Source organism: Haemaphysalis longicornis, unplaced genomic scaffold (assembly GCF_048455015.1).
Source record: "Haemaphysalis longicornis isolate Haplotype H1 unplaced genomic scaffold, Haemaphysalis longicornis Haplotype H1 scaffold_2, whole genome shotgun sequence".
Lineage (NCBI taxonomy): Eukaryota > Metazoa > Arthropoda > Arachnida > Ixodida > Ixodidae > Haemaphysalis > Haemaphysalis longicornis.
The window spans coordinates 225,334,872-225,355,847 of NW_027526295.1; the positions used below are offsets into that span (position 1 = coordinate 225,334,872).

General features: G+C 45.7%; 2 protein-coding genes across 2 annotated transcripts; one reads left to right on the forward strand and one right to left on the reverse strand.

Moving 5' to 3' along the window:
- The first annotated feature begins 44 nt into the window (after nt 1–44).
- LOC144170024 (dynactin subunit 3-like) lies at nt 45–4,408 on the forward strand. Its single transcript, XM_077699512.1, has 7 exons — nt 45–202; nt 262–337; nt 402–488; nt 2,230–2,313; nt 2,480–2,538; nt 4,105–4,164; nt 4,257–4,408. Exons 1-7 carry the CDS (start codon nt 92–94, stop codon nt 4,347–4,349), a joined length of 570 nt encoding a protein of 189 aa, XP_077555638.1. The 5' UTR covers nt 45–91; the 3' UTR covers nt 4,350–4,408.
- Nucleotides 4,409–11,507: 7,099 nt separating this feature from the next.
- On the reverse strand, nt 11,508–20,863 carry Polr3g (RNA polymerase III subunit G). Its single transcript, XM_077699517.1, has 5 exons — nt 20,591–20,863; nt 20,290–20,476; nt 15,152–15,279; nt 13,636–13,770; nt 11,508–11,723 (listed from the first exon to the last, which is right to left on the reverse strand). Exons 1-5 carry the CDS (start codon nt 20,723–20,725, stop codon nt 11,634–11,636), a joined length of 675 nt encoding a protein of 224 aa, XP_077555643.1. The 5' UTR covers nt 20,726–20,863; the 3' UTR covers nt 11,508–11,633.
- Between the last annotated feature and the right edge of the window lie 113 nt (nt 20,864–20,976).

The following is a 20,976-nucleotide window of genomic DNA, read 5'->3' on the forward strand; positions in this document are numbered from 1 at the left end:
AAGAGGCGCTAGTGTAGCACTGATTCAACCTTTCAATATGACTATTACCTCATTTGTCTACAGCTTTAAGCAGACGGTTACTTTCGTAAACATGGCTACTCCCGAAGTAGTGAAAATGCTCGAGGAGCGCATAGAAGCGTTAGAATTACGAGTGACAGACTGCGATCCGTCGAAAGAACCACCAAACAAATCTAGCTTAACGGTAAGGTCATTGTTTTTGCATCCATGTTTCGTCATTGTCATTTTTTGTCGTTGTTGCAGGAAGTGCTGCTCAACGTCAACACAAAAATCCAGGCTGCCGTCGCGGCTCGCGAAAAGCTGTCAGTTCTCAAAAGAAGTACGTGGTCTGTCGGGTACTTGAGTATTGCTGCATGTTCAGCGTGTGGCTTTCATTTTTACAGCTGAAGAGCTCGAAAGGTACTTGGACGCTGAATACCAAGAAAAAGCAGAATTGACAGAGGGTGCGAAGCTGCAGCTCATTCTGGCAGGTAAGTGGGCGAAGTTTCAGTGTTTCACTGCTCTGCCTGAGAGTTTTAGCTCCAAACTCAGTCACACACAAAAAATTGAAGAAGTTGGTGAAACCTGCATGTAAAAACGAACCGTAAGGTGGTGTGAATTTGAACGAGTTGGTGCTTGTCAAAGGGAAACACCTTTAAAGCAGGTCTTAAGGGCCCGTTCACACTTGCGGTACGAGCGACAAAAGCAAACAATTCCTGCCTACGAAGCTCAAGACGCTCCATACGAGGCAACTGGAGCGAATGGTCGCTCATGTACCTGAATGTGAAAATGTACTTGAATGTTAAAATCCTCGACACAAGCCCGTCTGAATCGTTTCTGTATAATAACTGGGTGCTGTTGGCTAAACTTGTTGTTTCTGATGAAGAGGCCGAATAGACTTCGAAGCGTTAAAAATGCTTCTATTAAGCCTTTGGTTGGAGTATTTGCTTTCACCGGAGGAAAAAGAGGCTCACATTGCATGTCTTAAACGCTATGTCATCCTGCCAGAGTTAATGGATATTACACTGTGGGAGGTCATGCCAACCAAATTTAAAGGTCCGAAAGAATACACTGCACGCATCAAGCACTGTTGTTTTCAGCGTTGACAGCAGTGTCGATCTCCAATGGGATGATAGCCGTCGTCGAAAAATACAGTATGAGTGTTTGCACTTGCACAAACGAACTTCAAACTCTTCTAGAAAATCAAAACTGAACTTGGAGTACTGTGTTGTACAGGTGCCGTCAGAAGTAATTGGAGCACGGGAGCTGTGGCCGAACCGCATCAGAGCGCCGTGTAGCTGCGCTGGCGGCAAATAAAGGACGAGAACACGCATGCGCACCTGTCAACGGCGGTAGCCCACCTGTACATATCAAACCACTTCTTTTAACCTGGCTTCGAACATTCTTCGCAGAATACTGGTCTTGGCGGTGGCGCCGATAGCAGAGACACATCTGACGCGTCTTTGACACACTTCCAGCGCCTGCGAGCTGCCGGAGAAGCGGCGCTGTCACAGGGATCTGCAGTGGCAGTTTTTTTTTTCTTCAAATATTTTTAGGTGTGTATGCTATCAGCACCATCGCCAAGACCAGTATGCTACGAAAAATTCTCGAATACAGGCTAAAAAAAGTGTTTTGAGATGTATAGGTGGGCTATCGCCGTCGGCAGGCACGCATGCGTGTTCTCGTCCTTTCTTTTGCATCTGTTGCAGCTACACGGCGCTCCTACGCAGTTTGGCCACAGCTCCTGCGCTCCAATTACTTCTGACGGCACCTGTACATACGGCTTCATCATGTATTTGCAAAGCCTTCCTTCAAAGCCACTTATGGTCATTCGTGGGCAGGCACTACTTGCTAGAGACTGAAACAAAGCGAAGTTCCAAATGAGGCATCTTGTTGGCAGCGGTGATAGAAAACACCTGCGGCTCTTGAAAGGGCGAGCAAACCAAGCTACGTCTTATTTAAGGTCATGCTTATGCGACTTGTCCTCAAATGCAAGTATGCAACCACAAGCCGAACACTTCAGGCTTGGTGCAGCAGTTTTCGAGCAGCAGCGACAATGTCATTAGCTTATATAGCATGTTGGAAGTAGGCTGACAGACCCACAAAGGTAACTTGTGTCATCTGCTGTTTACAGCAGCTGCTGCGTTGCTGTGGAGCAGTGCCACCTTGCAGCTACACACCAGTGCATATGCTCTGTTCAGTTTCAAGAACTTTTTGCACTCCTCGTTTCAGAGGAAGACAGAATACGGAAGGTGATAGCCGCGTACCAAAAAATGGAGGACCTCAAGCCAGTGCTTGACAGCACTTACATCAAAGGTGAGCATAGGGCATGCCACACAGGTCTCCGCGTTTACTTTGTCTCTGGTGATGGACTTTCAGCGTAGCATTGTTATACTGCCAATATTGATGCCATTCGAGCCAACTGGTTGTCCCAAAACAACTCTGCAGTGATTCGAGGCTAACACTTTTGCTCTTTGCTTAGATACGCCAGCACACATTGGCAAGGTTTCGGCACTTGCTGCTATTCAGTTGGAACAACAGGTGAGTACCTCAACTTTGAAGCTGGGAGCGAGTACCGGGGGAGAATTTTTCAGCACATGTGCTGTTGTATCAGCAAGTGCAACATTCCAGAGATGCATTTTAACGTGCTCTTGTTGGGACAATTAGCTTGGACGCACATATCAGAATTTTTTTTTACTTGAAAGCGAATACAGAACAGTTATATTATGCGAATAATATAAAATCTATGTGAATATTCCTTTTATGGCGAGTCTAGGGCTAGAAGAAACTGCACTAAATGTGTAGTTCAGAGAGAGAGGGAGAGAGAGATAGAAATAACTTATTTACATAGTGGATTAGGGAACAATGGGCACAACCCTAAGAGTTGCGACGGCTTTAGCCACTTGAGTCCTTTTGGAGCTGGGGGTCTGTGCGGCCCAGTGCCTCCATCCATTGGTCAGGGGAATTAATTGTAGGGAATGGGTCCTCTGCACAAGCCCACATTTGGTGTTGGACCATGGCCCATTCACCATAACGAGGGCAGAGTGGGGATGGGTAGAGGGAGGGGTGGACGTGATGCAGGACTGCTCTGCTGGTTGGGGATTTCATCTGTAGTTGACGCCAGAGGCGTTCTTCCTCTTGAGAATAGGGGTGAGTGGGCGGGGGGAAGCTTCCGGCGGGAGAGGCGGTAATGCTGCATGACCTCTTGCACAGTGTAGAAAAGAAGGTAGAACAAAGAGATGTTTTGAAGTGGCATGATTACCAGCTGATGCGAGCAAGTACACTTGCGTGTTTAGACTTGTGATTACACCTTGGTTTGTCAGCAGAGGCCCCACTGCAACTCACTCTGGACAGACACCCAGTTATTTGGAATGGTTTGATAGGAGCATATGTCTGTCATTCACAAAAACATTGCCTGATGCTAAAAGTGAACTATCTCACTTTAAGCATGTGCTGCCAATGTTAATGTATGCTTTTGAGTGATCTTGCATTATTTCCGATCCTTGACAACGAGTATGACCGCTGCAACGGGAACTGTACCACTTATTACTTTACGGAACCTTTTAAAGTTATCATTTATTTCAACATTTAAAGAGAATTTAGGCTTTTTGCGCAATCATTTTTGTTTTACGGCAGTTCATGGCCAGTGTAGTCTGCGCAAATAACAAATTTTTTTCACTAAGTGTAGGGCAAGATTCGGGGGAAGTTGGTTTAGATTCATCCGTGAGGCCGACAACATTGAGTGACAAAGCTCATGTACTGAGAGCTGCGCTGCTAGAATGAATGACTGATTTATGTGCTGCAAGAACGAGTCGAGTTGCGAGGGCGAATTGAATGAAGCAAGATTTGCTTTCGGGTGCCGTCTCCTTTTATATGATCTCGGCTTCCTATCTTGCATGAGTAACCGCTAGTTAATCACATTTTGTTTACATTGTGAGTGAACAGCTGATCAAGAAATAATTAGCACCACATTTTTAACCGGGTGTTGCAAAATTTTGTACCCGTAGTGCAGTGGTTACAGTTGGCACATTGTATAAAAATTCCTGCATAGCTCTTCTTTTATTTTCCACTGTTTGCTCAAAATGATGAACATTTTATTTTGTTCAGGAACAAGCTGACGAACAGACCAAGAGACTGCAACATCTGCTAGCAACATACAATGACCTGGTACGCATCAACTTGCATTTCTTTGACGTGCATTTTGTATAAAAAGCAATGAAAAAATTTTCATTTTTTTCCTTTTGAACCATCTTTTTTAGGTTAACACGATATCGAAGCAGTTTCTGCTCTGGGACTCCATGCTGACGAGCAAACTTGAACAACAGAATGCAGTGTCCACCTCATCTGACTAAATTCCTGGAGGGAATTGCAAGCTTAAGCCTGACAACAGAAATAAAATTTTTTTTTGCTATTTTTGCATTGCATTTTGACATTGTAAAATGGGGCCACACGTATCTTGTCTGACCTTCTTTGCCTCATTTGCAATGTAACTTTATTAGATCCGGGTAGCCTCCCAGAAGTTATAATAAAGTTATAAATTCCATAATCCGTAAATGTATACAGCCAACCTTGCCTCCTTCCCTCCCCCCCCCCCCCCCCCCCCCTGTTTTTTTTGCAAAACAAGATGCCTCATTGCTTGGGATTGTTGCATGTGTTGTAACGTCCGTTTATTCGAAAAATGCAAGAATCGTCCATTAGCACGAACTGTGATCACAGAAAATTTTCAGTACTATAATGGAACTTCACCTTTTCTTTGGGCGATTTGTGATTCCAGTTGATTGATCTTCCTTTATTTTTTATCTCCACTGGGCTTGGAAGTAGTGGTGATGTCGGCATGCTATCACCGCTACATTTTGAATGCCAAGGTGAACATGGGGCAAGAGGAGCAAATAGTATCAGTAGGTGCTTCTCGCATTCAAGCAGCATTATTACGACGCTGAGTAGCACCACGGGCAGCAGTAGGGGCAAAAAGGAGGATAAAAGAGAACTTTCACATTATGCCGTGGAATAATTGTACAATTGTGGTACGGTGAAGGCAATCTTGGATCGCCACATCCCATGTACTTGCACATTTCTATGAAAAAGGAAAATAACTGCAGATTTTGACACATTTTTAGTTTACTAAGGGAGAAATTTACCTGTATTTTTTTCTTCTCCATTGTAAGATGTGGCACATTTTAGAACTCGTATGTGACAGGCAGTTATCGCAAGGGTGTCACTTGGGCGCTCCTTGGCGCAGCCGTGCAGGGCCTGCTGGGAAGCACTGCTTGGCTGCCATGAAGATTTGTGCACTAGAAAGACTGCAGACATGAGGAAACTGCTGTTCTTTCCTTGCTTTGTGGAGAATTCGCTGAACCTTGAAAAAAAGCTGTAGGTGGGGAGGTGGGTCTTTGTACAATTTTTTTTTTATTTTTAGTGCCAGCTTGATGAAAATTCGCAGCCTTGAGAAGTTTTTTATGCTGATTTCAAATATGTAAATGGTTTTAACATAGCAGAATTTGTCGAAGAAATACAGTGATTTGAAATGAATTTATTGAGGCACTTCTTACGGGGGTTTAGAGCAATTTTGCTTCATCAAGCTCAAAGATGAATTATATGGACATAATGCCAAAGGTCCACTCTGCCAGGTTATGCTATTTTTATTAATTTCAAAAGCTTTCGCAAAGTATGAAAAAAGTGAACATTTTATACCAACAATTTCTATAAAATTATTTCATCATTACTCAATTTTGCGTATAGGTGAACAGCGACGGAGTGATAAAAATAGCATAGCCTGCTAGATCAATTCAATACGAATACAATGATACCAGTCTTGTCATACTAGCTCAAGAGCAACATAACAAAACCCCCGTAAGGCGGAGCACCGTCTCGCAAAAAAAAGAAGCTGAGAAAAATGCATTTGAAGTTTCCGATCATGGTAACTTTTGTTACAGCACAGCACAGCTACAATAACAAAAATGGCATTACTGTGTAGCTCAGTTCTTCATGAAGAAAAGCACACTAAGTATGTGCCTGTACCACAAAAATAAACGTAAAACATTCAGCGTAAAGCGAAGCATAATCTCTGAAAACAGTTGAGAAAAAGTAGATTTTCTACTAATAAACTTCAGAAACCAGATTTTCTATTTCCCAGTTTATTCCAGTGCCTCTGAAAACTACATACAAGCCCACACATCACATACTGCAGTCTCTTCTGCTACCTGTAATGCTAAAGCACAGCAGCCAATGAAAAAGTGACATTATTCCATTATGCTTTTCAAAACTAAAGCAAAGACGTAGGTGAATTGCAATTTTTTAATCAACGCTAGGGTTGTACAAATAGCATCACCTGCTAGAGCAATTCAATACGAATGCAATGATACCAGTCTTATCATCATAGCTCAACTGCAAGATAAAAAAGACGACCCCATAAGGGGGAGAGGGATCTCTCAAAACAAAAAACTGCATGGCCGTAGCTGGACATTGCAATTTTGTGATCAACACTAGGGTTGTACAAATAGCATCACCTGCTAGAGCAATTCAATACAAATGCAATGATACCAGTCTTATCACCATAACTCAATTGCAAGATAAAAAAAGACCCCACAAGAGAGAGAGGGATATCTCAAAACAAAAAAAAACTGCAGGGCCGTAGCTGGATATTGCAATTTTGTGATCAATACTATGGTTGTACAAATAGCATCACCTGCTAGAGCAATTCAATATGAATGCAATGATACCAGTCTTATCATCATAGCTCAACTGCAAAATAAAAGAACACCCCGTAAGGGGTACAGGGATCCCCCAAAACTAAAAACTGCAGGGCCGTAGCAACACTAGGGTTGTACAAATAGCATCACCTGCTAGAGCAATTCAATACGAATGCAATGATTATCACGATTTTAGCACGTCCAAGTCCACGATGACAAATTCCGTGCCACTCTCCGAGCTTTCAAATGTCCAAGCTCAAATGTTCAAATGACCAAACATTTCAAAATCACATTTCATTGCATTCTTGAACAGTCTTAGTATTGCACTGTGTATAAAAATGCATTTAATCGACAAAACTTAGGGGAAATTCCCAAGGTGGTGTAGGTTCCTGCAGAGAAAAATTTGACATCCACCTGAAATGCAGCTGTATGGCTACAAAACAAAGCTATACAGTTTTCTCAAAAACCTCGCAGCTGAAGAGAAATTCATCCTGGTCCAGGATTCGAACCTGGGATTACTGCCTATCTATGGCAGTCGCGCTATCAACTGAGCTAACCAGGAGGCTGGTTGTTTGTAGCACGAGTGCAAATTAATCAAGAACTGATTGATGGATTGTAGGGTTTAATGCACTGATGCAACGCAGGCAATGAGGTGTACCGTAGTCGAGGGCTCCGGAATAATTTCGACCACCTGGGGTCTTAACGTGCACCGAAATCTCGAACTCCGCACGGTCTTTGTTCTAAGACGATTGAAGTGCAGTCATCGCAACGGTTTCATTGTGCGTTTATCTCGCATCGAGAGAGAGAGAGAGAACAACTTTATTTTGTGCCCGGTGGGAAAAGGAAGAGGTTGGAGATCCGTTTTGACGTTTACTGTTCCCGTTACCGCGAAGGTAGGACTTGTTCATTACTTGTCTTTTTACTGTTTGTAAGAACAGACCAGGGCCTGTATACAAAATGAAGCACTGAAACTGTGCACACATACACACACAGAAAGGTAGACAAGCAACTGTGCTTTTGTTTGTGTCCACCTACAGCTCTCTCTTTTGTAAGTTGCCATGCACCAACTAGCCCAACAGCACATTTGCCTGTTTTAAGTTGTCTAATGCATAATAAAATCTTTTCCTGTACTTTCCACTCGTGTTGGTTTTCTTGCTGCTTGGATGACCGTTGTTGTGTAGAAATTCTTTTGCAGTAATTTAGGTAAGAATGTTTGTTCTGCCTAATTTTTTAAATGCGGATGTACTTGCATGTTAATTATCTTCACTCGGAAGAACTTTGCCTTAGTACAATGTTCTTTTTTTGCACTGTACTGTGCGTCCCATCTGGGTACGTAACCCGAGCTCCCTGAAAAATACTAGCAGGAAATGCAGCTGAAAATCGTTTATTTCCAGCTGGAAATGCAGCCTGGAAGTCCAAGATTTCCAGCTGGGAATGCGAAATTTCCAGCCGGAGTTTGCAGCTGGATTATGGAACCGGAAGTCTCTTCCAGCTGGGAAACATTCCAGCTGGAAGGCAAATTTCTAGCTGGGATATATCCCAGCTGGAAATGGAAAACTTTTTTCACCTCGGATAACTGACGAGCACGTGCTGCGCAGCACTTTCAGTAGCAATACGCTTATCTTCTGCACCATTAATGTGTGAGCATCCTTGGCTGACTCCGCCCAGAAATCTTTCCATAATGCGTGACCTGATAGGAGGCATCTGTCGCCTCTTATTAATGTGTAAGCGTTATAAAGCTACTTCACTATAAAATCTTTAATGTGCAACACACTGTGTGTGACATGAGTGATACATGATAGGGTCACACAAAGTGCCTTAATAGTACACATCGCAGCATGCCACAGCACATATTCATGTGATGGCAAGGTTCATTCAGTTTGTGGGATGGTGGACTGCAGACTTGTGTGCAGCGGTACATCTGCGTGATGCCCTCTATAAGAGACCAGGTCATGGATGAAGAGCAGTGCCATAGGTATATGTGCCTCACTTTGCATCAAGTGTACGTCCAGAGTCAAGCAACTGAAGAATGCTTATGCACCGATCCAGCAGATCGTCGTGACAGACCGAGCGTAGACCACGAAGCAAGAACAAGGCAGGAGGAGAAACGACACTTCCTAGGGCGGCCAGATAATGGCACAAGCGCTTAGCCTAGGTTAATAGCAATTGTCGTGGGAGAAGAAACTGCGCAGCCACCGTGATTGACATTTCAGTGCGCAGCCCCAGAATTAATTGCGGCCTCCATCACTTTATCCATCAAGTTCAAGTTACCTCTCCTTTGCTGTCGCAGCTACGATGCTTTGTAGTCCACGTTGATTTTCATTGTAACTTCATCTGGTTGCTTACCCATGCTCGCCGCAATGGGCTGTTTTGCCTTCTATACATATTCTTGCTCCATGGTGTAGATGAACTATTTTCACCTAACGGAAAAAATTCTTAAAAATAAAGGTCCTAGGGCCTCCATATTTCGATACAAGATGGCTTCTACTGGACCTGGAAGAACTTCTTCCTAGCAATGCATTTGCGTGTACAGGTGAAGCCAGCTTACAGGGACGCTGAAGTGAATTTGTCAAGCTCCTGTTTTTGCTAGCACTGCGTAGACTGGCTCAAATAAATGCACTTTTCAACGTTTATCCGGTCAATAAGGCGGTATTTATTTTATAAAGTCCTAAAGAAGAAAAACTACCATATGTGGTCTGCAGTAGCTGCACCAATTAAAGCAGTGACATCCATACAAGATGTACTGTGATTGGACAATGTCCAAGATTAGAATTCAAAGCAGTTTCGGTGTCGGTTCTGTGAAGCAACATGCTTGGCATCCAACGTTATCATTGGCTGGGCATTCTTGATATCTCAGTAGTCAGCATACTGTGCTATTGCCATCTTGTCAGCTGTAAAATGCGTCAGATAAGCCTACCAGCATGGCTTCGAATCGTAACAGTCACTATCCGAGGCATATGCAGTGGATGAACGCCCTCCGTGTCGCCGGAGACGCTCAAATGTGATGCGCCTTTCCCCCACCTTTGGAGCTTGCCTGGCTCGTTACTCGATTCGTAAGAAGCATGTTCGCACCAGGCCAAGGGTCGGCTGTGCCCGCAAGCAGTCGGTGCTTGCAGGCATCGGGCACCACGCAGAGAACCCTTCAGTGCGTCAGTGTCAGTCTGCACGCGTTCTGCAAACTCTATCGTGGAGCAATGAACGTTACAGCACACAAATGGTGAATTCAATTATACAGAAAACATTGCCAAAAAACAAATAAATCGACTAAAAAAAAAAGCGATTCAAACTTGCAAATTGCAAAATGTATAGTGCTCCAAACCACTCAGCCGTAAATTTTTCTTTTATATATATATATAGGTATATGGGTCAACACATACGTAAAAAACATCAACAAACTTACACTGTGAAAAGACACTGGCACATATCTTGCTAGTGTGTCAGGTCTAAACAAATTTGGCTCCAATCCATGCTGTGAAGGTGATTGGACTGCAAAGCTGTAAATGACACCCACAACGATTACCCATGCGACGTCACTTGAATTCACACATGTGGCTCTACAAAGAGTGAAACCAGAGACTCTGGCAGCCGTTGCCTGGATTTCGTGAGGGCAATGTCCGCATGACTGAGTGACCGAACGCAGCAGTGACAGCAGAAAGAAAACAGCAAGGAGCGCCTGGCGAAAGGTGAGCAGGAGGGCGGCATCTCGCACTGCCTCCCCCTCACTCTTGTTTCATGCGGCGCTGCCAAGAAACGCCTTCCCCCTCCTCAGACGCTGTTCCGTTCGCTTCGCTGCTAATCTAAACTCTGTGAACTCCGTTACCATACATTAGGCGGTTTGCACTTCACGTGTAGGCTTTGAATGAGCGCTGGTGGTAGACCTGCTGCTGTTCTCGTTGATGTACCATCTGTCTCCCCGTCTCCTTGTGTGGGCGTAGCTTAGTCGGTAAGACAACGGGCTGTCGCTCCGTTTCTCCATTCGGGTCCAGGTTCGATTCCTGGTGGTGCCAGTAATTTCTTTTGTTATATATAGCCTGGCATTTTCTGCTGATGCAAACACAAAAATTTCCTTGGCTGGTAGAGGACAGGTATACTGCTTCGCAGTAAAAAGCGGTACCCTCGCCACACTCTCCAACAGTCACCCACACAAGTGGACTAGGCTCGGCTCTTAATACCTGCACTATGTAATGGACATTGACAAAAATATTCCCTCCCTGGCCTTGCATCTACATCATTGTACCAATGGGCCATGCGAGCCCTCCATACACCGTGTAGGGCCAGTAACATTATGAGGTCGTAAGGAACACCCCCTTCACTTTCTATGGCTAAAACCTAATTCCATGACTATCCACAGGAAAATCTTTAAGGTACGCTGTAACACGTCCCATAGGAAGACCCCCTCCCAACAACTCATGAGCACGTGTTTGATGGTCTCTGCCTGGCCGTAAAATTGTAATGCAACGAGCAAATGAAAAGACATGTACAATATACCATCTATTTTGCAGCTAGATACACTGCCTCCCTTTTGTCAGCTTCACAGAAGAGTCCCCATGCCCTGTTGCCAGTGAGAAGGGACTGCTTTTGTGTGCAAACATGGAAATTTACACTTAAAAGTTCTGGCGAAGACATTGACAGACATAGTTCCATCCACTTCCCTACCTCACGAGGAGTATTTGCACCCTATACTTCCCGAAACGAAATTCAATAGATCGCCAACCTACCTATATGCCCGGCTGCTACAACTGAGGATTTCGGCAAAGCTCTTTCACAATGTGATAGACTTTTGTAAAATGACCTACTGCACTCCAAGCATTGACAAAGAAACAATGTGAAAACATAACTTTAATGATGCCTGCATTGGTACTTGAGGCCAAAGATGAAAACTTCGCTATATACTTATATAATATACATATTTACACGCATCAATAAATAGTGGAGCAGCAGTACTCTTCAGTAGACTGCACCATCATCTAAGTTGTCCTCTTCGTCTTCCAGATAGCCCTCGCCATTGTCAAAGTAGCCAGACACATAGTCCGTTTCCTAGGGAAAAGAAGGACACACAAACACAATTGGTTACAATAAGCAGCGCCTGCAGAAACAAAACTCCCCAAAATAAAATTGAAAAAATAAAAAAAGTGACAGCACAGCTACGATGAAATTAGGCAGAGCGACTGCTTGCGACTAAGTAAGCGTATATCGAGCCTACTAATGCTGCTAAAGCAAATTTACACAGATGCTACATAGCCACGTGCCTTTTATAGGCACCCAATGGCAGCTGGGGGCAGCGAGCACTCAAGGTCACGCGATATCAGCGGGTCACAAAAGCATTCCTCTTTTAGCCAATCACAGATGTGAGTCGCTTACTGCAAAGTGAGTCACTCACACTTCAAAACCAAGAAAGAAAGAAACAAAACAAGTATGTAGGAAGATTGGTACTTGTAGATCATCTCCATCTCCACACTTTTTTCTGCTTTGTTATAAAGTTGGCTAAAGTTGGGCGCTAAGTTTCCTCGCAGGGCTACATTTCGTCTTACCATGCCGTGTCCACGCATGTAGAGCAAGCTGGGGGGCTTCTTGGTGAATAAACACGGGCTTTGCGCGAAAATGACAACACATACAGGAAGGACGGGACGAGCGCAAACTCTCAACTCTAAAAAACTATGTTTCTTCTACATCAGACGCTGGTATGTGTCTTTCACTCTCTGTAACCGAAGCGCCTAAAATCATTGCCAACATCATCACTACGAACACCAAGATGCACCAACTAGCCCAACAAGTTCTTCTAAAATGCGGTCTTCCAGGCACATCAGGTGTGCTTTGGTCCCCTAGTGCCCTGCTTACAATGCCCCGTGCCAGGCTTTCCGTGAGCGCGCGTGTGTGTGATGGGACCAGCATGTCACTTCCCATCACACCACCCTTTCCATAACCGCTGGAAACCACGAAGAAGACGCAATTTGGTTCCTCTGCAGGCATTTTATGCCCCGCTGTATTTGACAACACGGCCCGGAGTCTTGGGGCATTAAAAATACTGGTGTCGGTTTTTTCTGAATTTTTCGCAGATAGCCATATCGTAAGCATCGTAGTCTGTGTCACAAACCAGAAGTGTCATTTTCAACTTTAACCAGAGCTGTGTGTTTTCCAAGCCTATAGCCTTCAATTTGCAACTGCTTTTACTGGTACTGGCTAATCAGTTTTCATTCGTGTCATCACTACAAAAGTGCACGAAAGTCTCTGGTGAGTGCCCTCGAGCAATGTGGCAAAGTTGGCCAAGCACCTTAGCTCACACCTTGCACTGCCCTACGCATGCTACCAATACACGGTTTGTCACAGGCCCTCTTTCCGATCGCAAATCACCACGCACAATGTTACAGATGTAGGGTAGTAATAACATATCACGAGCAGCTCGCCCTGCTCCAAATAAATGCTACAGTTGATATTGTACCTCACAAACTTGATTGCAAGGGCCAAAGGCTTCACAAAATTCACGGGTTCTTAAAGTCGAGAGGAGGGAAGTCGTCTGGAGTAGATGAAAAATTTATTTCCCACTGAAAAGGGTCTTCCTTTTTTTGGCCCTGGTTCGAAAACAATGTCGCTGCACACTACTCAAAATTCTGAATATGAACGACACCTGCTTTGCCTTGCTTGCCGCATTACACACCTGGCTTTTCGTAGTCTGCAGACTGTCCTTCCATTACATACTTTTTATGCAATTTTACCAAGTGTCCCACTTACTCTTACTCTTTTGTTTCCTATTCTGCATAAAAAAAGCTTGCTTCACTTGGATGGTCAATGTCATTGCCGGGACTGAGTTCAGAAATACATTAAAACCCAATCGCCGACCACCACAAAATGAGAGTTCGTACGTAAAATTAACTTCGTCGTCATAAGGCGGCCCAGAACGCAGCAGCCAGTGCGCGCACACATGCAGTGCCAGCACAGTGGGCGACCCCACCTCTTCCAGCTCTTCCTCGTCGATGTCCTCCACAGCCTCCTCTCCATCCTCATCATCAGCATCCTTGGGCTTCTTCTCGGTGGCCTCCTCCTCTTCCTCACCACTTTCGGCCTTGCCCTCCGTCTCCTCCAGGGCCTGGAAGGTGGGGGAGACGAAAAACCTTGCTTGGTCACAAATGAGAGCCACCGTTTACACTATTGAACATATCATTTCAAACGGGACCGCGAACACGGCACACAACTTCACTTCAATCAAAAGCTTTCTCTGTGGTGAAATGACTAATACCTCACATTAACTCAAACTGTGTTCATTTACTGTAATTCAGGAAAAAAGACATACGGAATAACTCCAACCAAAGGTTAATAAAGGGACAAAAGCTGCCACTAGGGGTGCCAACGCACATCTCTTTCGGCCCTGGTAGTGTCAATTGACGCCATCACATAAAAGTTCCTCTAGCGCATAGAGAACGAAACCAAAACTAATAGTTTGGGGGGGAATTGTTCTTCAATGATGCCTTTTGTGATAGATGTCATTTTAGGGGAGCTACACACTACAAAGAAAAAAAATCTCCGGTGAAGTCAAAATTACGAGATTGAGGCTGAAAAAAAATGGCGCTCTCAGTTTTATTCCCAAGCTTGTAAATCTATAAATACGTGCACTATGAAGCTCATTTTTTGTTCGTAGGTTCACATAGTCATAACGTTTAGAAAAATGTGAAAAATTTGATGTCTCTGCTCAACATAAAATTTTTAATTGCCAGATCTAATTAATTGCCTCATTAGTAAATCTGTTAATACTTTTACTTCCAGCTCTATTTTTTGTTTGTGGGCTTACGGGACCCTAAAATTTAGGACAACACGCAGAAAACACTGTTTTTCTTAGAATAAAAAAATCAGGATTGAAAGGGTTAAGGGGGCTACGAGCTGTCTCTAGAGATGGAATTTTATGCACGCACTGTTAACGCTTTCTGCGCAGCGATATGCGTGCTGCTCCTCTTATAAAATCAGCGGAAGCAGGATCCAACGCTGATGACGTACGAGGGTCTGGAAGCTGTTTGCTCACGAGTGCAGGCATACTGCTAACTGGGCATACACTATGAAAGAAAAATCATCACAGTAAGTGTTATTTGCTACCTTGTGGCCAGATTACTTGCACACTTATGAGGCTGCTAAGCAATAGCGCGGCCGTGTTATAGATGCATGATTCAGACAGTGACCCACAGATGCGAGTCGATTACTGCAAAGCGAGGAGCCACTTGCACTTCAAAAACAAGAAGAAAAAAAGAAAAAAGAAACAAAGCAAAATATTTTAAGCCAGAAAGAGGGTGCTCCATTTGCTGCTCATTACTTTGGCCTCCAAGATAATTCAATTAAATCCTTTGAGCCCACAAGGGTCGACTTAATAGGTTGCCCATTTTTCGTACCGATGCAGTGAAAGCTTAAACGAGGTTAACAAGATTGTTCCAATCTGGCCAAATGTAAACCCGAGCTTGCGTTACTCATGCAGCACTGCCCACCTGCAACTTTTTCTGTATGTCGATTCCTGTGGCAATGGCATCGCACCCTTTGGAAGACTTGAGTGGGCTCTTGCGTGCTTTTTTCTTCTTCTTTGAGATCTTCAGTTCGGACGGGAAGTAAGACATGTCTGCGCAGAGTAAGAGAACGAGACACAGCATCCATGGGGATTACGAAATTGTGAGACATAAACATGAGACGCACATGACTGGGGCATGGACAGTACAATATCGTTGTAACTGCCCCAAATGCAATAAAACACATCACTTGTCTTGTATGGTTTCAAGGTCAACTGCACTCAAATTTCACCTCGGCCTAATTTACTGCGCACGTACAGTAGGTACCACCAAACCAACAGGGACATGACCGGTAGCCCCGTGAAATGTGTTGTTAATCAGTTAGAAACATTTAAAATAGCTCCATCGCAGGCGATGCTAAACCTGCCGGTAAGACGTGCAAACAGCCATGAAGTGGAAGTGACATTACGACCGGCCGGGTGTTTTTTCCTTCCGCCAGCCAGGAGAACCAGTTGAGCTCTGCTCGGCGTGCTTCTCGTAGTGCCGCTGCAAGGGTGAAGTGCTGCGCGCACGTTTGGTCCAGCAGACCGGCCGCTTGTGGCCACTCATTCACCGGCTGCAACGTCACTTCAGCTTGGCCGTAATGGCCATGCTCTTTTCAGTTTGTTTCAAAATCGCTGATTTTTTTACGGTAGTTTGCACCGTAGATACGTGTATTTCAGCTGTCATATTTTGTATCTTGAAGTCTTTTTAGACAGACTATATGAAAATGGGTTTTTTTTGTGTTCTGTTGTGTTGTATGGCACATAAGCAACTAAAGCTATCATGCACCAAACAGATGGTTTTGAAGGTGTGTTAGTGTGAAGTCACGTATAGTAGGAAAAGTATACCAAGGTGGTAGTTGGTCCTGTCTATGGGCAATTTGAGGTAATGTCTCCAGCGTACTGAGTTCTTGGCATCTCTCTTCAAACCAAAGGAGCAATGAATAGTCTGACAGCTTGGGGTTTGTTATTAAACGGTGTCCTGGACGGGCATTTTGTAACTATGGGGGTAACACAGATGTTTCCGCAGTGAACGGATCTTTAGTATGTATGAGCTATCTGTAAGTGGTGGTTCATTTGTTTCAACGTAGAGGCTGTTTATGGGTGATGCCCTATACACTCCAGACGAGACTGCTTCTAACCTAGTTTTCAGTTTGCATTCTCGCACTGCGATACCACTTTGGGCAATTATTGCAACACCACCCTGCACGCCTGCTCTCGGTCGCAGTGGAAGACCTGACATCCTTTTAGTACGGTTTTGTATTTAGGACCCAAGTTTGTTCCCTGAACGCGTAAGGCTAGAGGTGAGTGAGTGGCGACTATGTCTTTGACATCATTGAAGTTAGCTAAAAGTCCTCTGCAATTCCAGTGGACTATGAATGCTATGTCATTTTGTTTGTATGAAGTGAAAACTGTTTTCGGTCCAGTTATTAGGTGCTTGTTTCTCTTAGTATTTTCAAGGGAGTTTCGCCGCCCCTCTGAAGTAGACGTCCTAGAAACTCCTCCACTTGTATCCATCATCTCTTCAGAGGTGCTGAAGGTTCGTGCAGGATGCACGGGTGTTGATGTGGTAGACCTCGCCGTGTGGGGTGAGGCCTTGGAGGCTGCCGGACAGGGGGTCCGTGCAGCCCGCTTTAGATGTGGTGGCACAGCGCTAGCTGCTTCCACCGGGGGCGCGGGGAGCCTTGCTTCGGCCTCACTCTGTGTGGCCTCAAGTCAAGTGCCGAAGACTGCTGTGATGGCGCACCCTGTTGCACCACAACGGAGTATAAACGGGTATGCGCTCGTGAGAGTCGCCTCCGTGCTTCGCGAAGTGTTAGGATTTCAGTCACTTTCAGTGTGATGATTTCTTTTTTTTTTTCCACGCTGGGCAAACACGAGAGTACGCTGCGTGGTTGCCCTCACAGTTCACGCAAAGGTATGTTTCAGCTTCACAGTTTTCAGCAGGATGTGCATGGGAGGCACGTTTCACGCAGGTGTCTTCGCCCGGGCAGCTTAGTGAGCCGTGACCATATCGTTGGCATTGGCAGCATCGACGGGGATTTGGAACGTACCGTCCCAATTTCATCTTTGTGCAGCCTACCTCCACGGATTCTGGAAGTAAGCTGCATGCAAAGGCTAGGACGATGTGCTTAGTATGGATTTCTTTGTTCTCTCATTTGATTTTGATCTTATAGACATTTGTGACATTCTGTTCTTTTAAACCTTCTAGAAGTTCCTCCTCAGACACGTATTTTAGGTCGTCATCGGAGATGACTCCGCAGACCCTGCTGAGTGACCAGTGTCCACTTACAGTTATAGGGATCTCGCCAAAAAACGTTAGTCCTGGGAGTTTGTCACACTGATGTCTGTAGAGCAGCTCGAGTAGGAGGTCTCCATTAGCTAGCTTCTTAATCTTGTACCCTTCACCTATTGTGGCTGTTAGAGCCTTTGTAACGAGCAATGGTGAGACAACTCGCACACTTTTCTCTCTGCATCATTGCTGTGTACCACGTGGAAGTGTGGGAAATTGTTGGCATTTTTCATGAAAAACTTTGCGGTTGCATCGATGCCCCCCCCCCCTTTTTTCGGGAGAATCATTTGGAATGAAAAAAAAAAAAAAAAGACACCATGAAATGAAAAAATCTGTTTGGCCATGGTGCTAGCTACCCACCATGGAGCCCAACAAGGGGGCGGGAGAGGAACTCAGGACAAGTCCTGTCCACGCCAGCCATACACAACTATAACCAAATATGACTGAATGCAGGGTCATTCACCACACAAGGTTAACCCCTAGCCGCCAGGAAAAAGGGTAACTGAACAAGGAACGAGACGACAGGAAAGTTGTTGAAAGCTGAAGGGGAGGACAGGAAAAGGCGACTGCTGATTTTCCCTGGACAGGTCAGACCGAGGGTGCCGTCTACGAGAAGCGGAGGCCAAAGTGGTGTGTTGCCTTGCCAAGGGACCAAGGTCCACGCGCTCAGCGTCGGCTCAATTACCAGGACCCCCTTTTCCCCAGACACGGCGCTGCCACGCACGGCTAGATGTGGGTGCTCGAAGTCCGTGGTGTCACACCGTACACGCAAACATCTGCTTTAACAGATGCCCCGTGCGGAGAAAATTTATTTATTATTTATTTATTTATACTGTCAACCCTCCCTTGAGGGTCATTACAGAGAGGGAAGCATAAGATATGGAAAGCAAATACAGACATTGACACTTTCAGCAACTTCGAACAATAACAAAATAGCATATTCATTGCTCGGCGAAGTAAACATCAAGAACACATTCAAATTTCTTAACGTCAGAACTTTCAACAATATGTCGCGGCAATTTGTTCCATGCTTCTATGACATCGGGAAAAAAAGATTTACGAAAGACGTCCGTGCGAGCACCGATAAAGTTAGCGATAAAGTTAGCGAATACAGTTAGCCTTAAAGAGACCCAGAAAAGCTTTGTGAAGGTGGCAATCAAATGCATTCAGGTGGTACAACACATAACCGCGGATTTTTGAGCGAAGTGTGAGCCCCATACGTTGTACGGATAATTTGTAAACAATTTTTGAAGATCGCCTTTCTCAGCCGATCAGCGCGACGCCGCAGCGAGCCGACCGCGGCTGACGTAACACCGACCGCGGCTGACGCAACGGCGATCGCAGCTGACGCAACGGCGAGCCGCCCCCTGATTCGCCCAATCGCCGGTGAAGTCGGCTGCCGGCAACGTCCCTGCCATTGGCTTCCGGCTGCTCTTTCTCCTTCCTGCGCGATCCCGAGGCAAAGGCGGGTCCGCAGCGATTGACGCATGCCTAGGCGCAGGAATGTAGCTAGCAAAGAACGGAAGTCGAGCGTCGCGATGTCACATGGCTATTCCCAGTGTTTCCAGCTGCTTTGAAAGAAGCAGAGAGGGAGGAGGAATCGATCGGCAAGGGGGAGAGGTGCACTTAATTGCTTCTCACGCAGCTAATACTGAATGTAGATCAATAATTCCAACGGCATTGCATCGCTATATTGGTACTACGCAACAATACAGGCCTTTTTTAACTTTTACAAAAGGCTTTTCTGGGTCCCTTTAAGGGGTGACCAAAAGTGATTTCGGCAAGCGAAGTGGAAAGCTTAACGCAATTGGTACAGTTAGCAGGTAGTGTGAGAAACAGCGACAAGCTATAAAGTTACTAAAATGCCACCCTACTGTCTATGTTGCCAGCAGCAGTAACACAGGGCCCTGGCGGCAGGGTTTATTTTTTCACTTGCCGCTGTCGCCCACCCCCCAGCGTCACTGTGCCGGTGACACTTTTCGCATCACTTCATGTGGTTACGCCTTGAAGTGTGGCCTTCTAATCTTAATGTAATTGGTCATTTTTCAGTAAGAAATGGCAGTAAGAACAGTGTTAACAAAGAAGCGGGTGCTAGCAGAGCAGCAGGTTGCAATAGCCGCCGGCGCATCTTCGGCGGCTGCTGATCGTGCTAACGAGGCTGACCTGTACTCGGCTTCTCCAGCGCATGCGCACTACCTCACTGACTTACCCGGCTCATCACCTCCTGTATTTTTACAATGCCAAACACACTAGCCCGGACAGGCCGACCAAGCCCTCTGCTTCTACTCCGGCCACTCTCCCCCAATTGCTAGCCTTCCCAGCGCTTTAGTCATGTGACCGGTTCATCTTGGGCGACACGTGTTGGAAAGCGGCAACATTGGCGAAACGTGCTCTGCCGTGGCTGAGTTTTCTAACGCTGGCGAGAGCGCCATTACCTGGCAATCTCAAACATTGGTTGCCTTGAAAACCAGGCACTAGCCTCTCTCGAATTCAGTTATGGTTGGGTGATCCCGGTTCAGATCGGGGCCCCACCTTACGACATGTGGGCACTGCAGGCGTACCACTCACTCCCATAGGGAAGCGCGCGATGCGTTTGGCATTGTAAAATACAGGAGGCGATGCCCGGCTGCTCTGTGCACATTCCGGCACCTCGTTCTTTGTTGCACAAGACAAGGGATAGAGAAGAGTTGATGCAAACTGGAGACCAAATTTGTCTTGAAATACATTCTCGTAAACAAAAAATCTGAACCGGTTGCAGACTGGTGAGCAAGTATGAAGACCGGCCTTACCATAAGCAATTTCTGGCGCCTTGGGCGCTTGGTATCGGTCCGAGTACCTCTCCACAATTTGCGGCGGCGTGCAGGGCTCGACGTTGAAGCCGGACTCACGTAAGCTTCTGCGCTGCTCACGGAGAAGAACAGCCAGGTATGTGTTCTCCTCCGAATGGACTAAGGGTGCCGGCGAAAAATCCAGGGGCTGCAAAAGCATACACGCAGCAAGTAAGCGCAGCAACTTTGGACCTGTTAACGAACGCATCGAGTTCCGCGCGCGGAACCACGTGGAAAGAGAGTGAAAAGTACGCAGACGCACAGGGAACGTTGGAGGCGGTTGGAGGCTGAGTGTGACGGCTGCTTCTTGGCGTGTCAAGCCCAGTTGCTCTACATTGAAAGACAGTCCGGTGCCACGACCGCGACCACCCCTGCCGCGTCCACCCCTACCAGCCATCGTGATCGATTCCGCGCGTAGCTAGCACCGCATTACCGAATGAAACTGCTCACTCGCACGTGGAGATGCGTGGAGCGTGGATTGATCCCACAGCATTGCCCACTTACAACGCCGATCGTGGCGCTGTCGCTGCTGCACGCGTATAAATAAACAAATAAAAATGGTTGTTTTACTATGTTTTACTTGGAGTTTTATGCGTATCCGAAAGCACGTGCCTCACGAACTCAGTGATGTGCGAAAAGCACGCGTCA